Source organism: Oncorhynchus tshawytscha, linkage group LG17, assembly GCF_018296145.1.
Source record: "Oncorhynchus tshawytscha isolate Ot180627B linkage group LG17, Otsh_v2.0, whole genome shotgun sequence".
NCBI classification, from domain to species: Eukaryota; Metazoa; Chordata; class Actinopteri; order Salmoniformes; family Salmonidae; genus Oncorhynchus; species Oncorhynchus tshawytscha.
Genome location: NC_056445.1, coordinates 4,656,784 through 4,678,093, shown reverse-complemented (window position 1 = coordinate 4,678,093; position 21,310 = coordinate 4,656,784). Strand labels below are relative to the sequence as shown.

At 42.6% G+C, this 21,310-nt stretch overlaps 1 protein-coding gene across 1 annotated transcript in view; it reads left to right on the top strand.

The window, feature by feature from the left end:
* Positions 1 to 21,310, top strand: part of alcama (activated leukocyte cell adhesion molecule a) — a 75,665-nt gene that overhangs the window by 10,591 nt on the left and 43,764 nt on the right. The window contains exon 2 of the mRNA XM_024376771.2: positions 19,307 to 19,413. Within this exon, the coding sequence (XP_024232539.1) occupies positions 19,307 to 19,413 (107 nt within the window). The remainder of the gene's footprint in view (positions 1 to 19,306; positions 19,414 to 21,310) is intronic.

Below are 21,310 nucleotides of genomic sequence, written 5' to 3'. Positions count from 1 at the left end.
CACTTCACTCTGAATCCTCCAATTTGGCCAAGAGACGATATGCTCTGTCGTGGCATAATATTCTGGTCAGCGTAAGAATGTTTGCGTCCCATATCAAAGGCCGAGGTGCTTTATTTTTTTACACCTTATTATCTGTGACCTAATCCTTTGCTGCACCAAATCGACATGGCCTTGTTGTTGTGGGGAGATGCTGCAATCAGTTTGAGGACATGCATGAGTGAAGAACGGGGTCTGTGATGAGATAAGGTGATGGATGGTCAAAGGGGGATTATTGGTGAGTGAGTGTGTGTGTGTTTGTGCATGGTTCTAAAGTAAGTATGAACTACTGCTAGTGAAGGCTTATATTTCCTCTAAAAATGTTAGCAATAATTAATGCATGCCAATAGTACCTCTTTTGATCCAGCACATGTCGTTGTATTCATATCAAATATAGCTCTACCTTGGATCTATGTTGGTATGCCACCAGTTTTAATTCATGAACTCTATGCCACTTCACTATTCATGTTATCACACTCCGAGCATATCTTCCCAGCTCTCCCTGTCCTTGACTCTCATTGTAAGATTCCAGGGAGTTTTTCTTCACTGGCCGGTCAGCAGCAGACCCTCCCTGGTGCTCCGTCGCTAAATCCTGTTTGCAGACCTAGAATTTAAAATGTGTTCCTGTCAACTAACAATGACTAGTGTTTTTTTTCCCCCACAGCTTCCCGAGGGTTGATTCATATGTCGCTTCTGACTTTCACAATCTTTCATTGGGAATGACGCTCACCTGTATCAGGTATAGGTGTCTTTTAGGATTTTATCTTGGACTCAATGAGTACTGTTACTTGCACACGATAATGTGATTATTGTGGATAGTCAGGTTAATATAATAGTTTGTTTAAAACGTTTACATGCTTTGCAAGAAGAAGGATTTCCCTAATAATCCTGTTTCCATGGACACATCTCAAATCAGGCTACTGAAGGGACTTTTGATAAAGGCTGTTTAAGCTGTTTATAGGGGTGGCAGGGTAGCCTAGTGGTTCGAGCGTTGGACTAGTAACCGAAAGGTTGCAAGTTCAAATCCCCGAGCTGACAAGGTACAAATCTGCCGTTCTGCCCCTGAACAGACAGTTAACCCACTGTTCCTAGGCCGTCATTGAAAATAAGAATTTGTTCTTAACTGACTTGCCTAGTTAAATAAAGGTTCAAAAAAATATGCCCAATTTTTTAAAAAGATTGCTCAGAAAATCAGGTGTTTTAATTGGTGTATGCTTACTTCGATTATGACACCAATTAAGAAAAGCAGAGGAAGGTGTTTACATGACTATTGCCATACTTGGCCTTCAGCCATAATCAGTTTAATATCGAGTTATTAGTGTGCATGTAAACGTAGTCTATGCATCTGAGGCAAAATGTCCAATGACACAAGCCCCATAATGAAGACTGTTTAGGCCTGAAGGGGCAGCCATGTCAGATTTTGAATGTGCACTCTAATTTAATAAATGCAACACTTTTGAGTGAGTCCTGTTGCAATTTATCGCAGGCTGTTGGGGAAACAGTCCTTCTTTTAATTGACTCAGGCATGTTTGATATAAACATCTGATTAGCATATCTTTATTATATTTGGGGGAGTGCCTTTGCATAGACCCTGAGTCATTCAAGAGTGGGAGCTCGAATATAAACCCACCCCTCGTTACCAGAACCACCAACTCTCTCCACTTTACCTTAACGCCATTTCATGGGGCGTTGGCAGAGCTTTTTCTCCCTGTGTTCTCAAGTACAGTCCCGTGTGGCTCGGTTGGCAGAGCATGGCGCTTGTAATTCCCACGGGGAACCAGTACGAAAAAAGAAAGTCACTCTGGATAAGAGCCTTTGCTAAATGACTAAAATGTGGATGTGAAATTTTGCATTGGGCGGTAAGAGGCTCTTTTCCCAGGGTCCCTGGGTCCCCCAGGGTCTTTTCCCAGGCCTCCATGGGTTTGTCTTTGTCAGCGTGAGCAGATGGCCCATTCTGATGGACCTCTGTCCTCTGATAAGTTATCATCAGTGGGACTGGGGTAGGGGATTTGTATACTTGGGTTGGGTGTGAGGTTATGGGGATTCAGGGAGGTGGGTGCCGGTACTTTGGCGATTGGATGACCTCTGTCATCAACATGTGCGCACACACACACAGGGCTGCTTTGGCCAGTGTCAGTCACACCTGTCCCCTCAACGCCCCTTGTCCAGACAGAGGTGGGCATCTGAACTTAGAACTGAAGCCTGGACAACTATCAGCTGGCCCTGACAACCCCGCTCACCTCCCAATACTGATTTCATTCATGGCGTCCAGGCAAGGCCTCCGTCAGTCACACACCTCTCATTGTTCCGTCCTTGTCTTATCCGTCCCTCTCAAAGGCTCCTTTATGGGCCTCAGTGACAGCACTGTCTGGGGCAGGGGTCATATTCCCCTCGTCACTACACCCTCCCTCTCCCATTTGACCTCTCACTGTAAGCATGCCCTTGTTTTTAGATTGAGGTGTGAACAGACAAACGCACCCTGAAATAGATTGAGATTGCATTTCTGGGTATAGATGCAAATATTGTCTGCTTTTTCCCCAGCTCCATTAGTTAATTTGATACAGGGAGTCATCTGATTAATCTGTGGTTCTCATCTCAACGTTGGTGTGAGTCCGGATTTTTGACCTTGGCCGCACGATCACAGGGATTGGCTTTTGGAATCGTTAACTGTGGGGACTGAGTGATATCCTAGCTCGTACATTTTGTCAGGTGGGGATCTCATTCTGACATGGTCATCAATGCTAATCTTCTACCAGGGAAGCAGGGAAAAGACGGCTGTTCTCTCTGCAGGATGTTTCATTCCGTTTTCATTCTGCGAAGATTGATGTGGTCTCCAGGGCAAGATTTCTCAAAGTAACCCTCCACACCCAATTTGGTATAAAAATAAAAGAAACCAACACATATTTTTTCCCCCCGTAGTCTTTCAAGTCCCTTGTTTGTTATCGGTTGTCAGGTCCTAAGGGCTGGAGCTTCTTGCCGAGTTGATTTGAAGTCTGAGTGGGAGTTCTGAGGAGAACCATCCACAGTCCTGTCCGCAATGACAAGGGCTTGTTCCTCAACATGTAGGCTCTGTTTAGGCTCTTTAACAACTGCACACAGCTCAAAGAGGTCAAGTAGACTGTTTGAGCTCCCCCGTATCTCCCTCCTTCTGGCCAGGGGCCCAGTGTCTGTCTGACGATGAACATGTCAGCGGCTTCAGCCCTCAGCCAGTGCAGGAAGCACTTTCACCTCTCGCTCGTTTGCTGGAAAGCATCACTTGGCAGCCCATTGCCCATTAATATCCACTCAGATAAACATGGAGCGCTAGCATGAGTGCTTTGGCCCTCTCCCCTTCCCGTAATGGCCCCTCCCCTGGGCGGATGCCCATGCGTACACATACAAACACATACACACTTAAATGCATGCACACAAACAAACTAACCCTAGTGTTCCCCGAGGAGAAGTTTCCAGGGTGTATATGACTAATTAGAAGTCACCACAGAGACAGTATATATGGCTCTCCTTAGACTGTTTGGGTGGCTTCTAAGGTAGATAGTAGGAAGGTTATGTAGCTAGGTATCGAGTTCATAATTATAGCTCCAGATCGAGGCACTCACGACTTTCTCTACACCACCTGGACGGTATATATTAATCACATCCTGATATAGGCTCCTCTGCTTCGAACTATCCTGACAAATCTGTGTGGTGCCATGAGTGTTTGCATGTCACTGTCTCTCGAGGTGATAAACCAAAATAAATGCTCAGTGTGTTCAACTATGTTTTCCCTCTCTCCTGTGTACTCCTCTCTCCTATCCTCCTTTATGTCAGTTTCAAACACTCATTGAAGAATAAGAGGCCGTTTCATCCCTCCGAATGGTAATTGGAGAGCATTCAGGTTTCACTTTTTTTTCTTCTTCTCGTAAATGAAGTGCAGAACGTGTCCCATTGCAGATCCGCATTAGTGTCCAGACATTTTGGTGCCTAGACATTTGAAGGCAACTTGCACTTGGCAGAGTATAAATGAACTCCTGGGTATTCTACTACTCCTCAGGGCAGGGGGAAAGGACCGAGGAGGTCACATCTGTGTGTTCTCTTAAGGTGTGGTGAAAGTAACCACAGCATTCCTACTTCATTCATGTTTGTATGTGTGTACATTTGCATATCCTGTTACACGCCTGATTAGTCATGCATAGCAGCACCTTCTCGATGTTCTGTGTGGTGGAGAAAAGGACTCCCTTAAAGTCCAACTGCCCCCCCCACCTGTATTGCCAACCAGATGGAAAATAAGGAGGGTGAGCTGATGTTGTCTGAGTAGGTGCTCGTCAAAAACACTGTCAGACAGAGGCTCTTCACTGCTACCGTTGGTTATTTTTTTATTGTGTGGACCTTGTTGTTTTACATGTCCTGGGAAAAGTAACACGCCAACTTTAAATGAAATCCCAAGTTCAAGAACATTGGGAAACGGCGGCATTTCAAAATTAAAAAATAATAATAATAACACTAAAAGATGTGACCTCATTCACCTTTTAATTTTCGTCCGGGCATGCTAACGCGCTTCATCAGAGCATTCAAACGCGCCAGCTGTTTTCTAAACTGTACCTCAGAATATTTTTTTCTCCCTTTTTTATAAATGCATTTCATGCAATTCTGCGTAATCTTACCTGACTGCTGATTTTTTAAATACCGCACTAATGGTCAAAATGACAGGCTACTTCCGACACTGTCACACCGAAAAGCTTCCCAGTTTCACTGACTCACCCAATGATACGCAGTTCACTCACTCCCTGGCAATGCGCTCGTGCCAAAAGCCTACTTCTTTTTGCGCAATAGGCCTATTTGAAAGTTGGTAAAAATATTTAGTCTTCACTTTTCATCAGGGGCGTTTTGCTTTCCAACCTGTGTTTTCTGGCTATTGTATTTTAAATATGTCAAAAGCCTGGTTTTGTCTGCATGCTGTTCACTGACAGATTTTCTGCACGTTCCCGACTGTAGGCTATGTTTTATTGGCTATACACACAATCCACAGCTCTGCATTTTTTTTTAACAGACAGCAGTAGTTCTGTAACTTCAGCAAATGTATTTACATTTATAAAGGGTGCTGTGATTCTATAAGAAAATAAATGCTAGTGTTGCTGCGCGTAGGCCAACCAGACAGAATATTGATGATGTAAATCACATGTTAATCAAATGTTATGCTGAAGTGGTAGTAATGTTCATATTTAAACTAGGTAGCGTGCATGTTTGGATACCGGGCGGGTGTAATCTCCGTACAGGGTAGACTGGGGAAATGGGCACAACCGGCTGCATGCAAGCTCCGTACAGGGCAGTTGGCGAACTATATTACTATAACCTCTCTAAGGTCCCATCTGGCCAACATCCAGTGAGATTGCAGAGCGCCAAATTCAAATACAGAAATACTCATTATAAAAAAATCAGAAAACAAAACATATTTTACATGGGTTTAAAGATTAACTTCTTGTGAATCCAACCACGGTGTCAGATTTTTAAAATGCTTTACGGCGAAAGCATACCTTACCATTATTTGAGAACATAGCCCAGTTGACAAATTATTATAAACAGTAACCAGCCAAGCAGAAGCGTTACAAAACTCAGAAATAGAGAGAATTAATCCCTTCCCTTTGATCTTCCTATGGTTGCACTCAAGACATTAATGTACTCAATAAATGTTCCTTTTGTTCGATAAACTCTCTTTATATCCAAAAACCTCAGTTTTGTTCAGTAATCCACAGGCTCAAACGCAGACAAATCCAAATTGTATCTGTAAAGTTCATAGAAACATGTCAAACGATGTTTCTATTCAATCCTCAGGTTGTTTTTAGCCTAAATGATCTATAATATTTCAACCGGACAATAACGTTGTGAATATAAAAGGTAAACAAGAAATGCACTCTCTTGGGATTGCGCATGAAAAAGCTCTGTGACACGTCAGGGTCCACTCATTCAGACTGGTCTTACTAGGAACTGCAAATTGAGTCCTAAGTCAATGGATACTGTAATGGCATTGAATAGAAAACCAACAAAAGAAAATACTTCCTGAATGGCTTTTTCTCAGGGTTTCGCCTGCCAAATCAGTTCTGTTGTACTCAGACACTATTTTAACAGTTTTGAAAACTTTAGAATTTTCCATCCATATATGCATATAACGGCCCGAGTAGCAGGCCGTTTAATTTGGGCATGCTTTTCATCCAAAATTCTGAATGCTGCCCCCTACCCTAGAGAAGATAAACTATATTATACCCTTATCTGTGCGCATGCCTGTTGACGGGTAAAGCACCAAACCAGGGGGGTGGTATACCAATCAAACCCCCTCTCAAAACATACGAGGAGTATCCGTAGCTAACAAACAGAAAATCATTCAGGAGCCATTGTGGTCCTGGTAATGGGGGTGGCTGACAGTAGTTCACCATTATCCAGATTTATGGCGAAAGGTAGAGACAGAGTGGCGCTGATGCAGTGACCCTATATGACTCAGCCCTTTTTCTAGTGCTTGGTACCAGTCTACAGCAAACACCATTTTTTTCAGCACTATCCTTCCCCCACCCTTGTCCTCCTCGGCTTTTAAGTACCTTTCTTCCTCAGCATCTCCCACAGTAGGAAGAAAAGACTGTCTTAACAATTTAGTAGAGCGAAGAAGCGGCTAGGCCACAGGCGTTTCGATTAATGGTGGTCGGTGCAGGCTGCCAGGGGTGCCGAGGTGTGCCGGTGTGCCAGGGGTGCCGAGGGGTGCTGAGGTGTGCCTGTGTGCGTGAGAGTGCATGCGCAAAAGTTTATTTCAAGAGCGGAAGCGAAAGGAACTACCACAACAAGCCCATTGAAAGGGGATCCTAAACGCTGTGGATCAATTGCTCTTCCAAGTGCCGATTCATACCAGCAAAGCATGGTAACTAAAGCGTTTAGGATGTAGGATTTTTGTTATGACTGGACACGAGAGAGAGGCGAACCAATGACAGGGCAGCGACTACACGCCACACTGTGGATCCCACCGAGACAGAGCTCGCTTGGTGCTAAAAGAACTACAAGCTCTCTCACAATTACTAACGGCATGGTCTTGACAATGCACTTATAAACCTATCCACTCTTTTTAAACACTCAGAGCGCCAGAATTCTATAACTACTAGAATGGCCATGTCGGTCATTCTGACTTAATATTTAAATTGTGTATTCCATAATAATAATAAATTACAAAATGTATGCATTTGTGTTAAAATATTTCATAAGAAACCTCAGGACACCAAATGTGAATTCTAATCAGTCCTAAAATATATTGATTGATCCAGAATCGCTTAGACTGTAAATTCTAAAATAAGACCATAGTGTATTTTATGATTTGTATAAGACAACAGTTGCCTGCCAAGCTAATCAAATGTATTTATATATCCCTTCTTGCATCAGCTGATATATCAAAGTGCTGTACAGAAACTCAGCCTAAAACCCCAAACAGCAAGCAATGCAGGTGTAGAAGCACGGTGGCTAGGAAAAACTCCCTAGAAAGGCCAAAACCTAGGAAGAAACCAGGCTATGAGGGGGGCCTACCTCTTCTGGCTGTGCCGGGTGGAGATTATAACTGAACACGGCCAAGATGTTCATAAATGACCAGCATGGTCATACAATAGTAATCACAATCAAGCTTCCCTTCCAACTCCAAACTACACCTAAATTATAGCCCATTGAAACTAATTTCACACAAATAATAAGAATAGCTGTGGCCTAAAGAAAATATAAAATTGATAATAGTCTGATGGGTGACTTGTTAATTGAGAATGAAGAGACTGATGACCAGCCGTGCGTTGGTAAAGAAGGGAACGGAGCTTACCAAAAAGCATCCTACAGAGTTCCATGGAGGCCAAACGTTTTGATTGCAGGCTTTAAGGTTCCTAATGAACCTAGTTTTGCCAATGAACAAAATATAACTTTTTCCTAGAATAAATGTGGCTCCATGTGTTCCTCATGTGAGTACTGGCTACAATCAGCAATAGCCATTTGGGGAAAATATCATTTCTATTTTATTATGTTTATATTCTTACAGTAAAATACTGTAGGCCTATTTTAAATGTGTATCGATGTAGTATCACCATCTATTTTGCAAAAACAAATACAAACATAAGTTTAGACTACATATTCATTTGACAGAGGTAATGAACTGTCAAGTGATCAGCACAGCAATTGATAAAACAGGACCATGTTTACAAAAGTGGTTCTGAGCTCATGTCAGTATTACACAGGTAAGCTAATGGTTACAGAAATAAGCAATGCAGACAGGCTCTATAGATTTCTATTATCTATGTGAGTGACTGTCCAACACACCACCACCTGTTGCTATGTTGGGCACCTACTGACCCAAAACATGTTTTTTTTTTTCTCTCTCTCAATAACTACGTTTCCATCCAGTTTTTCTGTGACAAAAGTCAGCAGCACCACCCTGGATCCCACTGTATTGTAATGTTTTTAAAATTGTGTAACTGCCTTAATATGGCTGAACCACAGGAAGAGTAGCTGCTCCATTGGCAGCAGCCAATGGGGATCCATAATAAATGCCAAGATCCAGCAACCTCGCACAGCCATTGATATCCAGCAACTTTGCACAGCCATGGAAGAGGAGTGGGACAACATTCCACAGGCCACAAGTAACAGTCTGACAACATTATGTGAAGGAGATGTGTTGCGCTGCATGAGGCAAAGGGTGGTCACCTCAGATACTGACTGGTTTTCTGATCCACTCCCCTACCTTCTTTTTAAAGGTACTGTATCTGTGACCAACAGATGCATATCTGTATTCCCAGTCATGTGACATGCATAGATTAGGATCTAATGAATTTACTTAAATTGACTGATTTCCTAATATGAACTGAAACTCAGTAAAATCTTTCAAATTGTTGCATGTTGCTTTTATATTATTGTTCAGTGTAGTATCAAAAAGAGCAGATTTTGAGGTCTCCAAAACACGTGCCTTTGCCAAATAAAAATGGAAGAGATGAGCTCTGTCAATATCACAACCGCTGTTCCTTTGCGACCCATGTGTGAGCACGCAGCAGCATCACCTACAGTAACATAAACTAATTGAAATAGTGTTGTGTTCTTTGAAAGCTATTTTTTTTTCATATTCTAATATTACCGAAGTCTTTCATGAACACAACCAAAGGACAATTTTTCTGATAGCAGATATCAAATAATTGTTTGACTTTTAGAATGTTGCAGTCAAATGGCTGCTCATTGATGTAGTAGTAAGGGGGGTAGCGAGGCCCGGCAGTTTAAGTGTTAAAGCCTACATTTTGAATTCAGAAAGTCCATGGCCCATAAGTTAAGACATGCAGGAAATGAGTCTTTCTCAGTTTTTTTCATTAACACATGTTCATTTTGTGTGTTTGTTTGTGCTTGTGAGCATGTGTGTGTGCATGAGCATCCACATTGCTAAGTGCACATATTAAAAGACAAATACCAGACACTATGCAGGGCACCGGGCAGGTTCTGTGCATTTGGAGGGAGGAAATGTAACATTCGTACCCTTGTGGTATAGACCTTGTTATTTTTCCTCCCCTGTCTCTGGCTATGAGGGCTAGACTAAACAAACAGTGGGGATCTGTGCCATTCGGCTACCAGCAATAAGTCTGGGCTTGATCACTTGCAAGGCAGTCTTCTTCAGATGGTTCCCACACACAGTTGAGGATGCCTGGTCATTCTTTAAAAGTAACTTCCTCACCATTTTAGATAAGCATGCTCTGTTCAAAAAATGCAGAACTAAGGACAGATATAGCCCTTGGTTCACTCCAGACCTGACTGCCCTCGACCAGCACAAAAACATCCTGTGGCGGACTGTAATAGCATAGAATAGTCCCCGCGATATGCAACTGTTCAGGGAAGTCAGGAACCAATACACGCAGTCAGTCAGGAAAGCAAAGGCCAGCTTCTTCAGGCAGAAATAGTGCATTCTTGTAACTCTAACTCCAAAAAGTTCTGGGACACTGTAAAGTCCATGGAGAACAAGAGCACCTCCTCCCAGCTGCCCACTGCACTGAGGCTAGGTAACACGGTCACCACCGATAAATCCATGATTATCAAAAACTTCAACAAGCATTTCTCAACGGCTGGCCATGCTTTCCTCCTGGCTACTCCAAACTCGGCCAACAGCTCCGCCCCCCCTCGCAGCTACTCACCCAAGCCTCTCCAGCTTCTTCTTTACCCAAATCCAGATAGCAGATGTTCTGAAAGAGCTGCAAAACCTGGACCTGTACAAATCAGCTGGGCTTGACAATCTGGACCCTCTATTTCTGAAACTATCCGCCGCCATTGTCGCAACCCCTATTACCAACCTGTTCAACTTCTCTTTCATATCGTCTGAGATCCCCAAGGATTGGAAAGCTGCCGCAGTCATCCCCCTCTTCAAAGGGGGAGACACCCTGGACCCAAACTGTTATCCATCCTGCCCTGCGTTTCTAAGGTCTTCGAAAGCCAAGTCAACAAACAGGTCACTGACCATCTCGAATCCCACCGTACCTTCTCCACTGTGCAATCTGGTTTCCGAGCCGGTCATGGGTGCACCTCAGCCACGCTCAAGGTACTAAACGATATCATAACCGCCATCGATAAAAGACAGTACTGTGCAGCTGTCTTCATCGACCTGGCCAAGGCTTTCGACTCTGTCAATCACCGTATTCTTATCGGCAGACTTGGTAGCCTCGGTTTTTCTAATGGTTCACCAACTACTTTGCAGACACAGTTCAGTGTGTCAAATTGGAGGGCATGTTGTCCGGTCCTCTGGCAGTCTCTATGGGGGTGCCACAGGGTTCAATTCTCGGTCCGACTCTATTCTCTGTATATATCAATGATGTTGCTCTTGCTGCGGGCGATTCCCTGATCCACCTCTACGCAGACGACACCATTCTATATACTTCTGGCCCTTCCTTGGACTCTGTGCTATCTAACCTCAAACGAGCTTCAATGCCATACAACACTCCTTCCGTGTCCTCCAACTGCTCTTAAACGCTAGTAAAACCAAATGCATGCTTTTCAACCGTTCTCCCTCACCAACTTCAAACATCTGCTATCTGAGCAGCTAACCGATCGCTGCAGCTGTACATAGTCTATCGGTAAATAGCCCACCCAATTTACCTACCCCATCCCCATACTGTTTATATTTATTTACTTTTCTGTTCTTTTGTACACCAGTTTCTCTACCTGTACATGATCATCTGATCATGTATCACTCCAGTGTTAATCTGCTAAATTGTAATTATTCGCCTACCTCCTCATGCCTTTTGCACACAATGTATATAGACTTTTTTTCCCCATTCTACTGTGTTCTTGACTTGTTAATTGTTTACTCCATGTGTAACTCCGTGTTGTTGTCTGTTCACACTGCTATGCTTTATATTGGCCAGGCCGCAGTTGTAAATGATAGGCTAGTTGAGAACAAGTTATCTGGTTAAATAAAGGTGAAATAATTCAAAACAAAAAAACACACTCTGCTATGGAAAAAAAGTGGGAAAGCGTTGATTTCCCAATTTGCGATACATTTCCAGCTCCATCTCAGGCGGGGAAGCTCTTGCTCGTTATGTGTGTCTGCTGCAATGCAAGAGGTGAGGACATTTCCAACAGTTCCAGCAGCTCTTTGGTGCTTGTTGCTGTCATTATGCTAATGGTCAAATGGGGGCCAGAGGAGGATTTTCAGATCTTCTGAAGTTTATTTGGATTGAGCGTTAGATATGAGTAATTACAGAGAGGACTGCAGGCTAGATGGTTGACTGACTTGACTAGTCTATCCGAACTAGTGTCAGGACACTGAAATGTGAAAATACAGGTAACTGTCAAAATAAAGGAAAGACCAACATCAAGTGTCTTAAGGGCGTTGGGCCACCACGAGCTGCCAGAACAGCTTCAATAGATTCTACAAGTGTCTAGAACACTATTGGAGGGATGGTGGTGGAAAATGCTGTCTCAGGCCCCGCTCCATAATCTCCCATAAGTGTTCAGTTGAGATCTGGTGACTGACACACACACACACACACACACACACACACACACACACACACACCATTTAAACCCCATATGCTACTTTGAGAACCCTCTTTCAACATCACTGAGATCTCTTCTAGCCATGGTAGCCAAAATAATGGGCAACTGTTAATGTTTATAAATGTCCCTTGTTGATGAGATGTTAATTGCTTAATTAACTCAAGATCCCACCTGTTTGGAAGCACCTGCTTTCAATATACTTTGTATCCATAATTTACTCATGTTTCTTTTATTTTGTGTCCAACCTTAGCAATCCTCCTCTCTCTTAGTTTGATCTCAGCAACAAAAGCATGGCAGGGAAGAGGGTCTTTATGTCGGTAATGGTCTTGCAACCTTTGCTGAAAGATTTCTCTTTGTGGAAATGGTTTGACCCAGCATTATAGAGGGCATCCTGTGAGTCTATTGGCGGCATGCAAAGGAAAGTGGTTGAAACTACTTTGAGTGTTGGAGGACAGGGAAAAACCCTTAGAAATTTACATTTTATTTACATATGTGACTCACCACCTGGATTCGGTCTTATGTAGTACAAAATGGTATATCATACACTGCATTGTTGGGGAACAATGGGAAAGTAATTCTGCTTTGAAGGTTGATAAACTTGTAAACTCACTTTTGAGAAAATGGCCTTTGAATGTTTTGGGATCTGCTGAAGAGCTCCTCGTTGTCTACACTCATTCAGCATCGTTCACACCTTCTTAAGCTTTAGCCCCACCCATCTCGTTTCGCCCTCGGCGCGTTCAGAGCGCACACTTGATTTGTGTACCTATAGATAACATGAAAATAGCCTAACCAGCTCTGCGGGCAACAATTTTATTACGCTTTTTGCAGACGTTTACTGACACCTTCCATATCCAACGCATGTTGTACACTTTAGCTTAAGACATGTATCTACCTAGCTAGATAAAGAATGTGTAAGATCATGTAACGCTAGCTAATGAGCCAGCCAGCTAACGTTTGCTAGTTAAACAACAATGAACATAGTGCAAAATCATGTCGTTACTCCGCTGCATGAATCTAATGGGAGATAACCATCCATGGTTCAATGTTAGCTAGCTAACATTAGGCTCTAACTAGCGAAGCAAACAGCTCTGGGATACAAATAATGTCAGCTAACGTTAGCTAGCTAACAGTACACTTTAGCTTGAAATGAAACCACTTTCTGTCAAAATTATTCTGAAAATGTGGCTAGCTAATGCTAGACTATCTTACGTACATCATGTATGATTTTGTATACAGGTGTCTCCCTGTCACGGATTCCATGTCATGCCACAGTTGCCCTTAGTTTGAAGATGTAATCTGGAGACAGGTGTTTTCTCCATCTCTTTAGCTATCATACTCTAATTCCACTGATTTCAAAACTTGATCCTCCAGAAAGTGGAGAGTAACACTTATCTGTGCAGCTCCACTACACAATACATACAAAAAAGCAGCATTTGACAGGATTACCCAACACAGACTGACCAGCTAAAATAGACAGAAACCTTCTAAACTCAGCAAAAAAAGAAACGTCCCCTTTTCAGGACCCTGTCTTTCAAAGATAATTCGTAAAAATCCAAATAACTTCACAGATCTTAATTGTAAAGGGTGTAAACACTGTTTCCCATTATGTTCAATGAACCATAAACAATTAATGAACATGCACCTGTGGAACGGTCGTTAAGACACTAACAGCTTACAGACGGTAGGCAATTAAGATCACAGTTATGAAAACTTAGGACACTAAAGAGGCCTTTCTACTGACCCTGATAAACGGCAAAAGAAAGATGCCCAGGGTCCCTGCTCATCTGCCTGATTGTGCCTTAGGCATGCTGCAAGGAGGCATGAGGACCGCAGATGTGGCCAGGGTAATAAATTGCAATGTCCATACTGTGAGATGCCTAAGACAGCGCTACAGGGAGACAGGACGGACAGTTGATCGCCCTCGCAGTGGCAGACCACGTGTAACAACACCTGCACAGAATCGAAACATCCAAATATCACACCTGTAGCACAGGTACAGGATGGCAACAACAACTGCCCGGGTTACACCAGGAACGCACAATCCTTCCATCAGTGCTCAGACTGTAGGCTGAGAGAGGCTGGACTGAGGGCTTGTAGGCCTGTTGTAAGGCAGGTCCTCACCAGACATCACCAGCAACAACGTCACCTATGGGCACAAACCCACCGTCGCTGGACCAGACAGGATTGGCAAAAAGTTGCGGTTTTGTCTCACCAGGGGTGACGGTCGGATTCGCGTTTATCGTTGAAGGAATGAGCGTTACACCGAGGCCTGTTCTCTGGAGTGGGATCGATTTGGAGGGTCCGTCATGGTCTGAGGCAGTGTGTCACAGCATCATCAGACTGACTGAGCTTGTTGTCATTGCAATCTCAACGCTGTCCGTTACAGAGAAGACATCCTCCTCCTTCATGTGGTACCCTTCCTGCAGGCTTATCCTGACATGACCCTCCAGCATGACAATGCCACCAGCCATACTACTCGTTCTGTGTGTGATTTCCTGCAATACAGGAATGTCAGAGTTCTGCCATGGCCAGTGAAGAGCCCGGATCTCCATCCCATTGAGCACGTCTGGGACCTGTTGGCAGGTGCCTTGGTGGAAGAGTGTGGTAACATCTCATAGCAAGAACTGGCAAATCTGGTGCAGTCCATGAGGAGAAGATGCACTGCAGTACTTAATGCAGCTGGTGGCCACACCAGATGACTGTTACTTTTGATTTTAACCCCCCCCCCTTTTGTTCAGGGAGACATTATTCCATTTCTGTTAGTCACATGTCTGTGGAACTTGTTCAGTTTATGTCTCAGTTGTTGAATCTTGTTATGTTCATACAAATATGGACCTTTTTTTGCTGAGTTTATATGGCATACCAACCTGAACTGCTTTCTCGGCATGTCCAGCCCACTCATTATCTCATCCAATCATGGCTAGTGGGAAGATTGCCTCTTTTTCTGTGGCTTAACCAACAAGGCTTGTAATTTAACATTTTTACAGATGGTATACAAGTTTGTTATTTAGGCACATGAAAGTTCACATGTTCCAGAAGGCATTTCTGCCAAAAAATGCATTATGTTAAAAAAAAGAAAAGGTTAAAATGGCTCTCCTGTGAAGTTGTGACTTGCGACATATGCATAGTTTCCTGAAACGGGTCACATTTACATTGCAAGTTTATGCTGTAGTCTGACTACTTGGCTCGGTTTGGTAATGTTGGCCACATTTGAAGAAACCTTACTGAAGACTAATTGTATTATAGTGCCATTATAACCATTCATGACTTGTGCCTCTTGTTTCAAATAAGATTTTTTAGAATTGTTTGTGATAGTGCTTGATAGAACAATATTAATGTTTTTAAATGTGTAATTTCCTTATGCAGCTAATCCCTTATTCCACATAGAGACATATTTTGATTTTGACAGGTGAATTTATTGTAAATGTTAGCCTCACACCAAGCTGTTGTTTTTTTTCCACACTCCTTGAACACCTGAAGGCAGACTTATCTTCCTTCGTGTTTTTAATTATTCGCACACCTGCACAACCACATGAAGGCAAACTTCCATCATATTTTGAGCTTGTAATTAAATTATTCAAAAGCTGTCAAAGTACATTTCTCAGTATCATCATTCTGAATAAGTTCTAAGAAATCACGAAACATTAATATTAGATGTGCGTGAAGCATGGAAAGATTTGGCTCTAGTTCTTTATACAAATCCATATAGTTTACTTGTAATTTGACAGCAAAGAAAGATAGTCCACTGACACTTTCCTCATAGTACAAGTATAGTATGCGCTTGAGGAAATAGTTTAAAGGTTATAGGCCATGCAAATAAACATCTGTTCCCTGGTCAAAAGCATTCATTTGTTAGGTTGCACAATCACCTGTACAAGATAAAAACCATAGCACTTCTCAGCCAGAGCAAATCCGTTGGGCACAGACATCAGTTCAACGTCTAGTTTTGATTTACATTTGGTTGAGTTGTCAACGTGAGTTCAACGTGAAATGAATGAAACACTTCACCGTGTCATTGGATTTAGTTAAACGTTGGGTAAAAAAAAAAAAGAAGACAAATGCCCTTACGTTTAGAGTTTTTACAAATCCTATTAGTTTCCCACGTTGATTTAACGTCATCACACGTGGAAATGACGTGGAAGCAACATTGATTCAACCCGTTTTAAACCAGTGGGAACAACCCCATTGCTGCAGGTCAGAATCAGTTGCCAGGGTTTGTTTTTGAGGAAGGGCAGTTACTAGTCGGAGAGTATTTTGTTTTTATTTGAACAGACACACTTTCATGGGCTACATGGAGCAGTAGGCTGACTATCATACTGCTCCTATCATACTTGGAGATTTTCCCTCCAATTCCAGACAGCTCAGCATGGGGTTATCAGAGGGCAGCTTCATTTAATTCTCCGATGAGACTGGGCTGTTCAGACCAGCATTCCCAGGTTCGCGACATTCATCAAGTGCACCTAAAGTATTTTGAAAGAACATTTTGAGCCAGGTCTGGAAAATGTCAAGGTCTTCTATTTTGTGAAATCTGTTTTATTTTGTGTAAGTGGAATTAGGAGAAAAACAGTTGGTTAAAATCCATTTTGAGTCCCTCTCACATACTCACTTTGAAAGGTTAGCGTCTTCTCAAATTCCAAGCAATAAAGTTTGATGTATATCTTTGACTCAAACAATGAACTTATTGAAGGGACCTTGAGTCAGACACTCACACCACTTCCTCAATTGACTCTTGTGCATTTTAGCAGTTATTTAGAGTACTCTTAACTATAAGCTCTGTGCTGAATTGTCTTGTACCTCGTGTCTTATATTAAGTGACCAAAATCACATGCGCCTATTTTCTTCATCAGCACCGTAATACACTTACGCATGGGATATTGAGAGTGTAAATAGAATGGGAACATGAGGCTACTTCGGCAAGTGCAAATGCCACTTTGTCTGTGTACTGTTGATTTGTGTTGGGATTTCCAATAGCTTATTGCTTTGGTATGACCAGAATTTGAACTCTGCCTTGCTCTGCTTCTTTGGCATAAAAGCTCAAAGACAGCAAGGAACCTATAGAAGTGGTTGGAGCGAGAAGATCCCTCCAGTCCTGCTCCCTGTGACCTGTGCCATTCATCTCCTCTCCTAAAGCTGTCCAACTCACTGCCTGGCGGGGCCTCATTGTCACCATGGCAACCTCTACCATAGGGCCTGCTCTGTTTTTCTGGAATTAAATGGTTAGGGATGGCAGTGTGGCTCAGCTGCCTCGTCGGGGTGTTGGACCCTAGCTTAGACTGTCACATATTACTCACAGAGAAGCACTTTGAAATGGAAACTGTTTGGTTGGGAAGTTCTTCACCAAAAATGCGGCACCTTAGAATTATGTTACTCAGTTGCAGGACCCCTGCTTGCATTGTTTGCCTTCCCAGGTGGCTTTGTTTTGCATGGCCTTGTCCAGGTACCCCACAGTTATCTAACACTATGCGATCCCCATAGAGCTCAATTTTAAGGTGGTACACATAGTATTTGCACACAATTTTTGCATTAAATTATATTGTTTCACAGTAATACTTACCAGCCAGTGTACTGTTTGACTGTGATATTTGCCTATTGATTTCTACCGCTGGAGTGGTATCTGTTGTCAATCTGGGAGCAAAACGAAAGTTACTTTCGGTTTAGGTCCACCAGCTTCCACAGTGGTTTTTGTCCACCAGCTTCAAACAGCTGTTTAAAACTATATTTGTTATTGGAAAGATATTTTACAGGAACCTAGATGGTACAATGATTCCCTTCACTATTCAGTGCTTGTTTTCTCACATAAACTGAAATTGAGCGAACAGTGTAGAATTTTTGCAACCAGGAAATTAGTGATTTCCACTAGATAACACCGCCCCAAAGTCAGAACAGCTTTCCCAGTTTGACAGCAGATGCCGCTCCGGCAGGATAAATCAATAGGCGAATATCACAGCCAATCACAACACTGGTGGGTAAGTAATACTGTGAAACACTATCATTCCACTATTCGTGCCAGATACGCTACATGACCAAAAGTATGTGGACACCTGCTCGTCGAACATCTCATTCCAAAGTCATTGACATTAATATGGAGTTGGTCACCCTTTTGCTGCTATAACAGTCTCCACTCTTCTGGGAAAGCTTTCCTCTAGATGTTGGAACATTGCTGCAGGGACTTGCTTCCATTCAGCAACGAGCATTAATAAAGTTGGGCACTGATTTTGGGCGATTAGGCCTAGCTTGCAGTCTGCTTTCCAATTCATCCCGATGGGGTTGAGGTCAGGGCTCTGTGCATACCAGTCAAGTTCTTCCACACCGATCTCAACAAACCATTTTTGTATGGACCTCGCTTTGTGCACGGGTGCATTGTCCTGCTGAAACAGGAAAGGGCTTTCCCCACACTGTTGCCACAAAGTTGGAAGCACAGAATTGTGTTAAGATTTCCCTTCACTGGAAGTAAGGGGCCTAGCCCGAACCATGAAAAATAGACTCAGACCATTATTCCTCCTCCACTTAACTTTACAATTGCCATTATGCAAAACCCAGATTCGTCCGTCAGACTGCCAGCTGATGAAGCACAATTCATCACTCCAAAGAACGTGTTTTCACTGCTCCAGAGTCCAATGGAGGCAAGCTTTACACCACCCCAGCTGACAGTTGGCATTGCGCATCGTGATCTTAGGCTTGAGTGTGGCTACTTGGCCATGGAAACCCATTTCATTAAGCTCCCTACAAACAGTTATTATGCTGACGTTGCTTCCAGAGACAGTTTGGAACTTCGTAGTGAGTGTTGCAACGGAGGACAGACAATGTTTTACGCACTACGTGGTGGTCCTGTTCTGTGAGCTTGTGTGGCTTACCACTTCGAGGCTGAGCCGCTGTTGCTCCTAGATGTTTACACTTCACAAATAACAGCACCTACAGTTGACCGGGGTAGCTCTAGCAGGGCAGAAATTTTACAAATGTTATTTTTGGAAAGGTGGCATCCCTATGACAGTGCCACGTTGGAAGTGACTGAGCTCTTCAGTAAGGCCATTCTATTGCAAATGTTTGTCTATGGAGATTGCATGGCTTTGTGCTCGATGTTATACACCTGTCAGCAACGAGTGTGGCTGAAATGGCTGAATCAGCTGTTTTGAAGGGGTCCCCACATGCTTTTGTATATATAGTGTATGTATATTATGGTCATTTTCTGAAATTACAATGCCATTTTTTGTGGAAAATCCTGTGTTGCACTTTCAACATTCTTTAATTTTTTGTTTTTCAGTTCGTAGCACAGTAACTGTGATAGGCTTGTACGGAGAGACGATCGAAGTGCCATGCAATAATGGAGCTGCCAAGCCAGAGGATCTTATCTTCACTAAATGGAAATATGTAAGTTGTCTTTTTACTGTCATTTGTCTCCCATTGTCTGTTCCAGTTACAGATGTAGGTCATCCAAAAGCTGAAGTCAAACAAACTGATTTTAAATCAGCACATTTAACACGCACACTTTCCACATGATTATTATCCAAGAGAACATGACGACAACCGTAATGAATCATTAATGAGGCGGTCTAGACAGCAACTAGAGACGGAACACGTTTTTGGTGGTTGAAACCCCCCAAAAAATATTTTTAAAAAACGGTTAAATCTCATATGTTGTAATACAATCCAAGGCAATAACATACATATTGTTGAAAAAAATTTCATCCAAAGTAATTTTTTATACACCTATTTATATTGAGAAGTGGCTGTCCCAAACCCTAACTCCTAAAATTCATAATTGAGAATGAAGCAATTCAGTATTTTTTTTAATTTCAATATTCTTTTTTAAATTTCAATACAACATCTTGAGTTCATCTATTATTACATTGAATGATAATGATCTAATTAGTAGTATATTTTTAAACACCTTTCTCAAAAGAATGCTTTCTCAAAAAAATGCTGTGCTCTACTTTACTTTACTGTGCTGTACTGCATTATACTCAAGTTTACTCTACTTGAGTTTCTTACAATTGAAGAAAGGGCCGATGGACTCTTGAGACCACATCAATTTGGTATTTAACTTGTCATGGTCTCAACTCACTGAGTCTGGGTTTGTATTTTGGGACCAATGTCCTGGTATAAATCTTGGTCTTGAAGTGTTACCGATTCCGCGATAGAAATGTAAAGATAATTTCCGATTTAGCCGACATGCAGTGTTTATCGTGAATGCACTCTGCCTTTAGATTTATTTGCGGATTAAATAAAGCCCCTAGCCCCTATGCTCTCTGAGTGCATTGTCTGAGCAGTTCCAGCCCATAGGAATCCCCACCCAGTTGACTTTTAAATATTGGAAGACCTAAATGGCAATGTCTATGCTAAAAGTAATTATATCCATCTACAGTCAGGGAAAAAAGTATTTGATCCCCTGCTGATTTTGTTCGTTTGCCCACCGACAAAGAAATGATCAGTCTATAATTTTAATGGTAGGTTTATTTGAACAGTGAGAGACAGAATAACAACAACAAAATCCAGAAAAACGCATGTCAAAAATGTTAAACATTGATTTGCATTTTAATGAGGGAAATAAGTATTTGACCCCTCTGCAAAACATGACTTAGTACTTGGTGGCAAAACCCTTGTTGGCAATCAGAGGTCAGACATTTCTTGTAGTTGGCCACCAGGTTTGCACACATCGCAGGAGGGATTATGTCCAATATTCTCTTTGGAGATCTTCATCAAGTCATTAAGGTTTCGAGGCTGACATTTGGCAAATCGAACCTTCAGCTCCCTCCACAGATTTTCTATGCGATTAAGGTCTGGAGACTAGCTAGGCCACTCCAGGACCTTAATGTGTTTCTTCTTGTGCCACTCCTTTGTTGCCTTGGCCGTGTGTTTTGGGTCATTGTCATGCTGGAATACCCATCCACGACCCATTTTCAATGCCCTGGCTGAGGGAAGGAGGTTCTCACCCAAGATTTGACTGTTCCATTGTCCCTTTGATGCGGTGAAGTTGTCCTGTCCCCTTAGCTGAAAAACACCCCCAAAGCATAATGTTTCCACCTCCATGTTTGATGGTGGGGATGGTGTTCTTGGGGTCATAGGCAGCATTCCTCCTCCTCCAAACACGGCGAGTTGAGTTGATGCCAAAGAGCTCCATTTTGGTCTCATCTGTCCACAACACTTTCACCCAGTTGTCCTCTGAATCATTCAGATGTTCATTGGCAAACTTCAGACGGGCATGTATATGTGCTTTCTTGAGCAGCAGGGCCTTGCGGGGGCTGCAGGATTTCAGTCCTTCACGGCA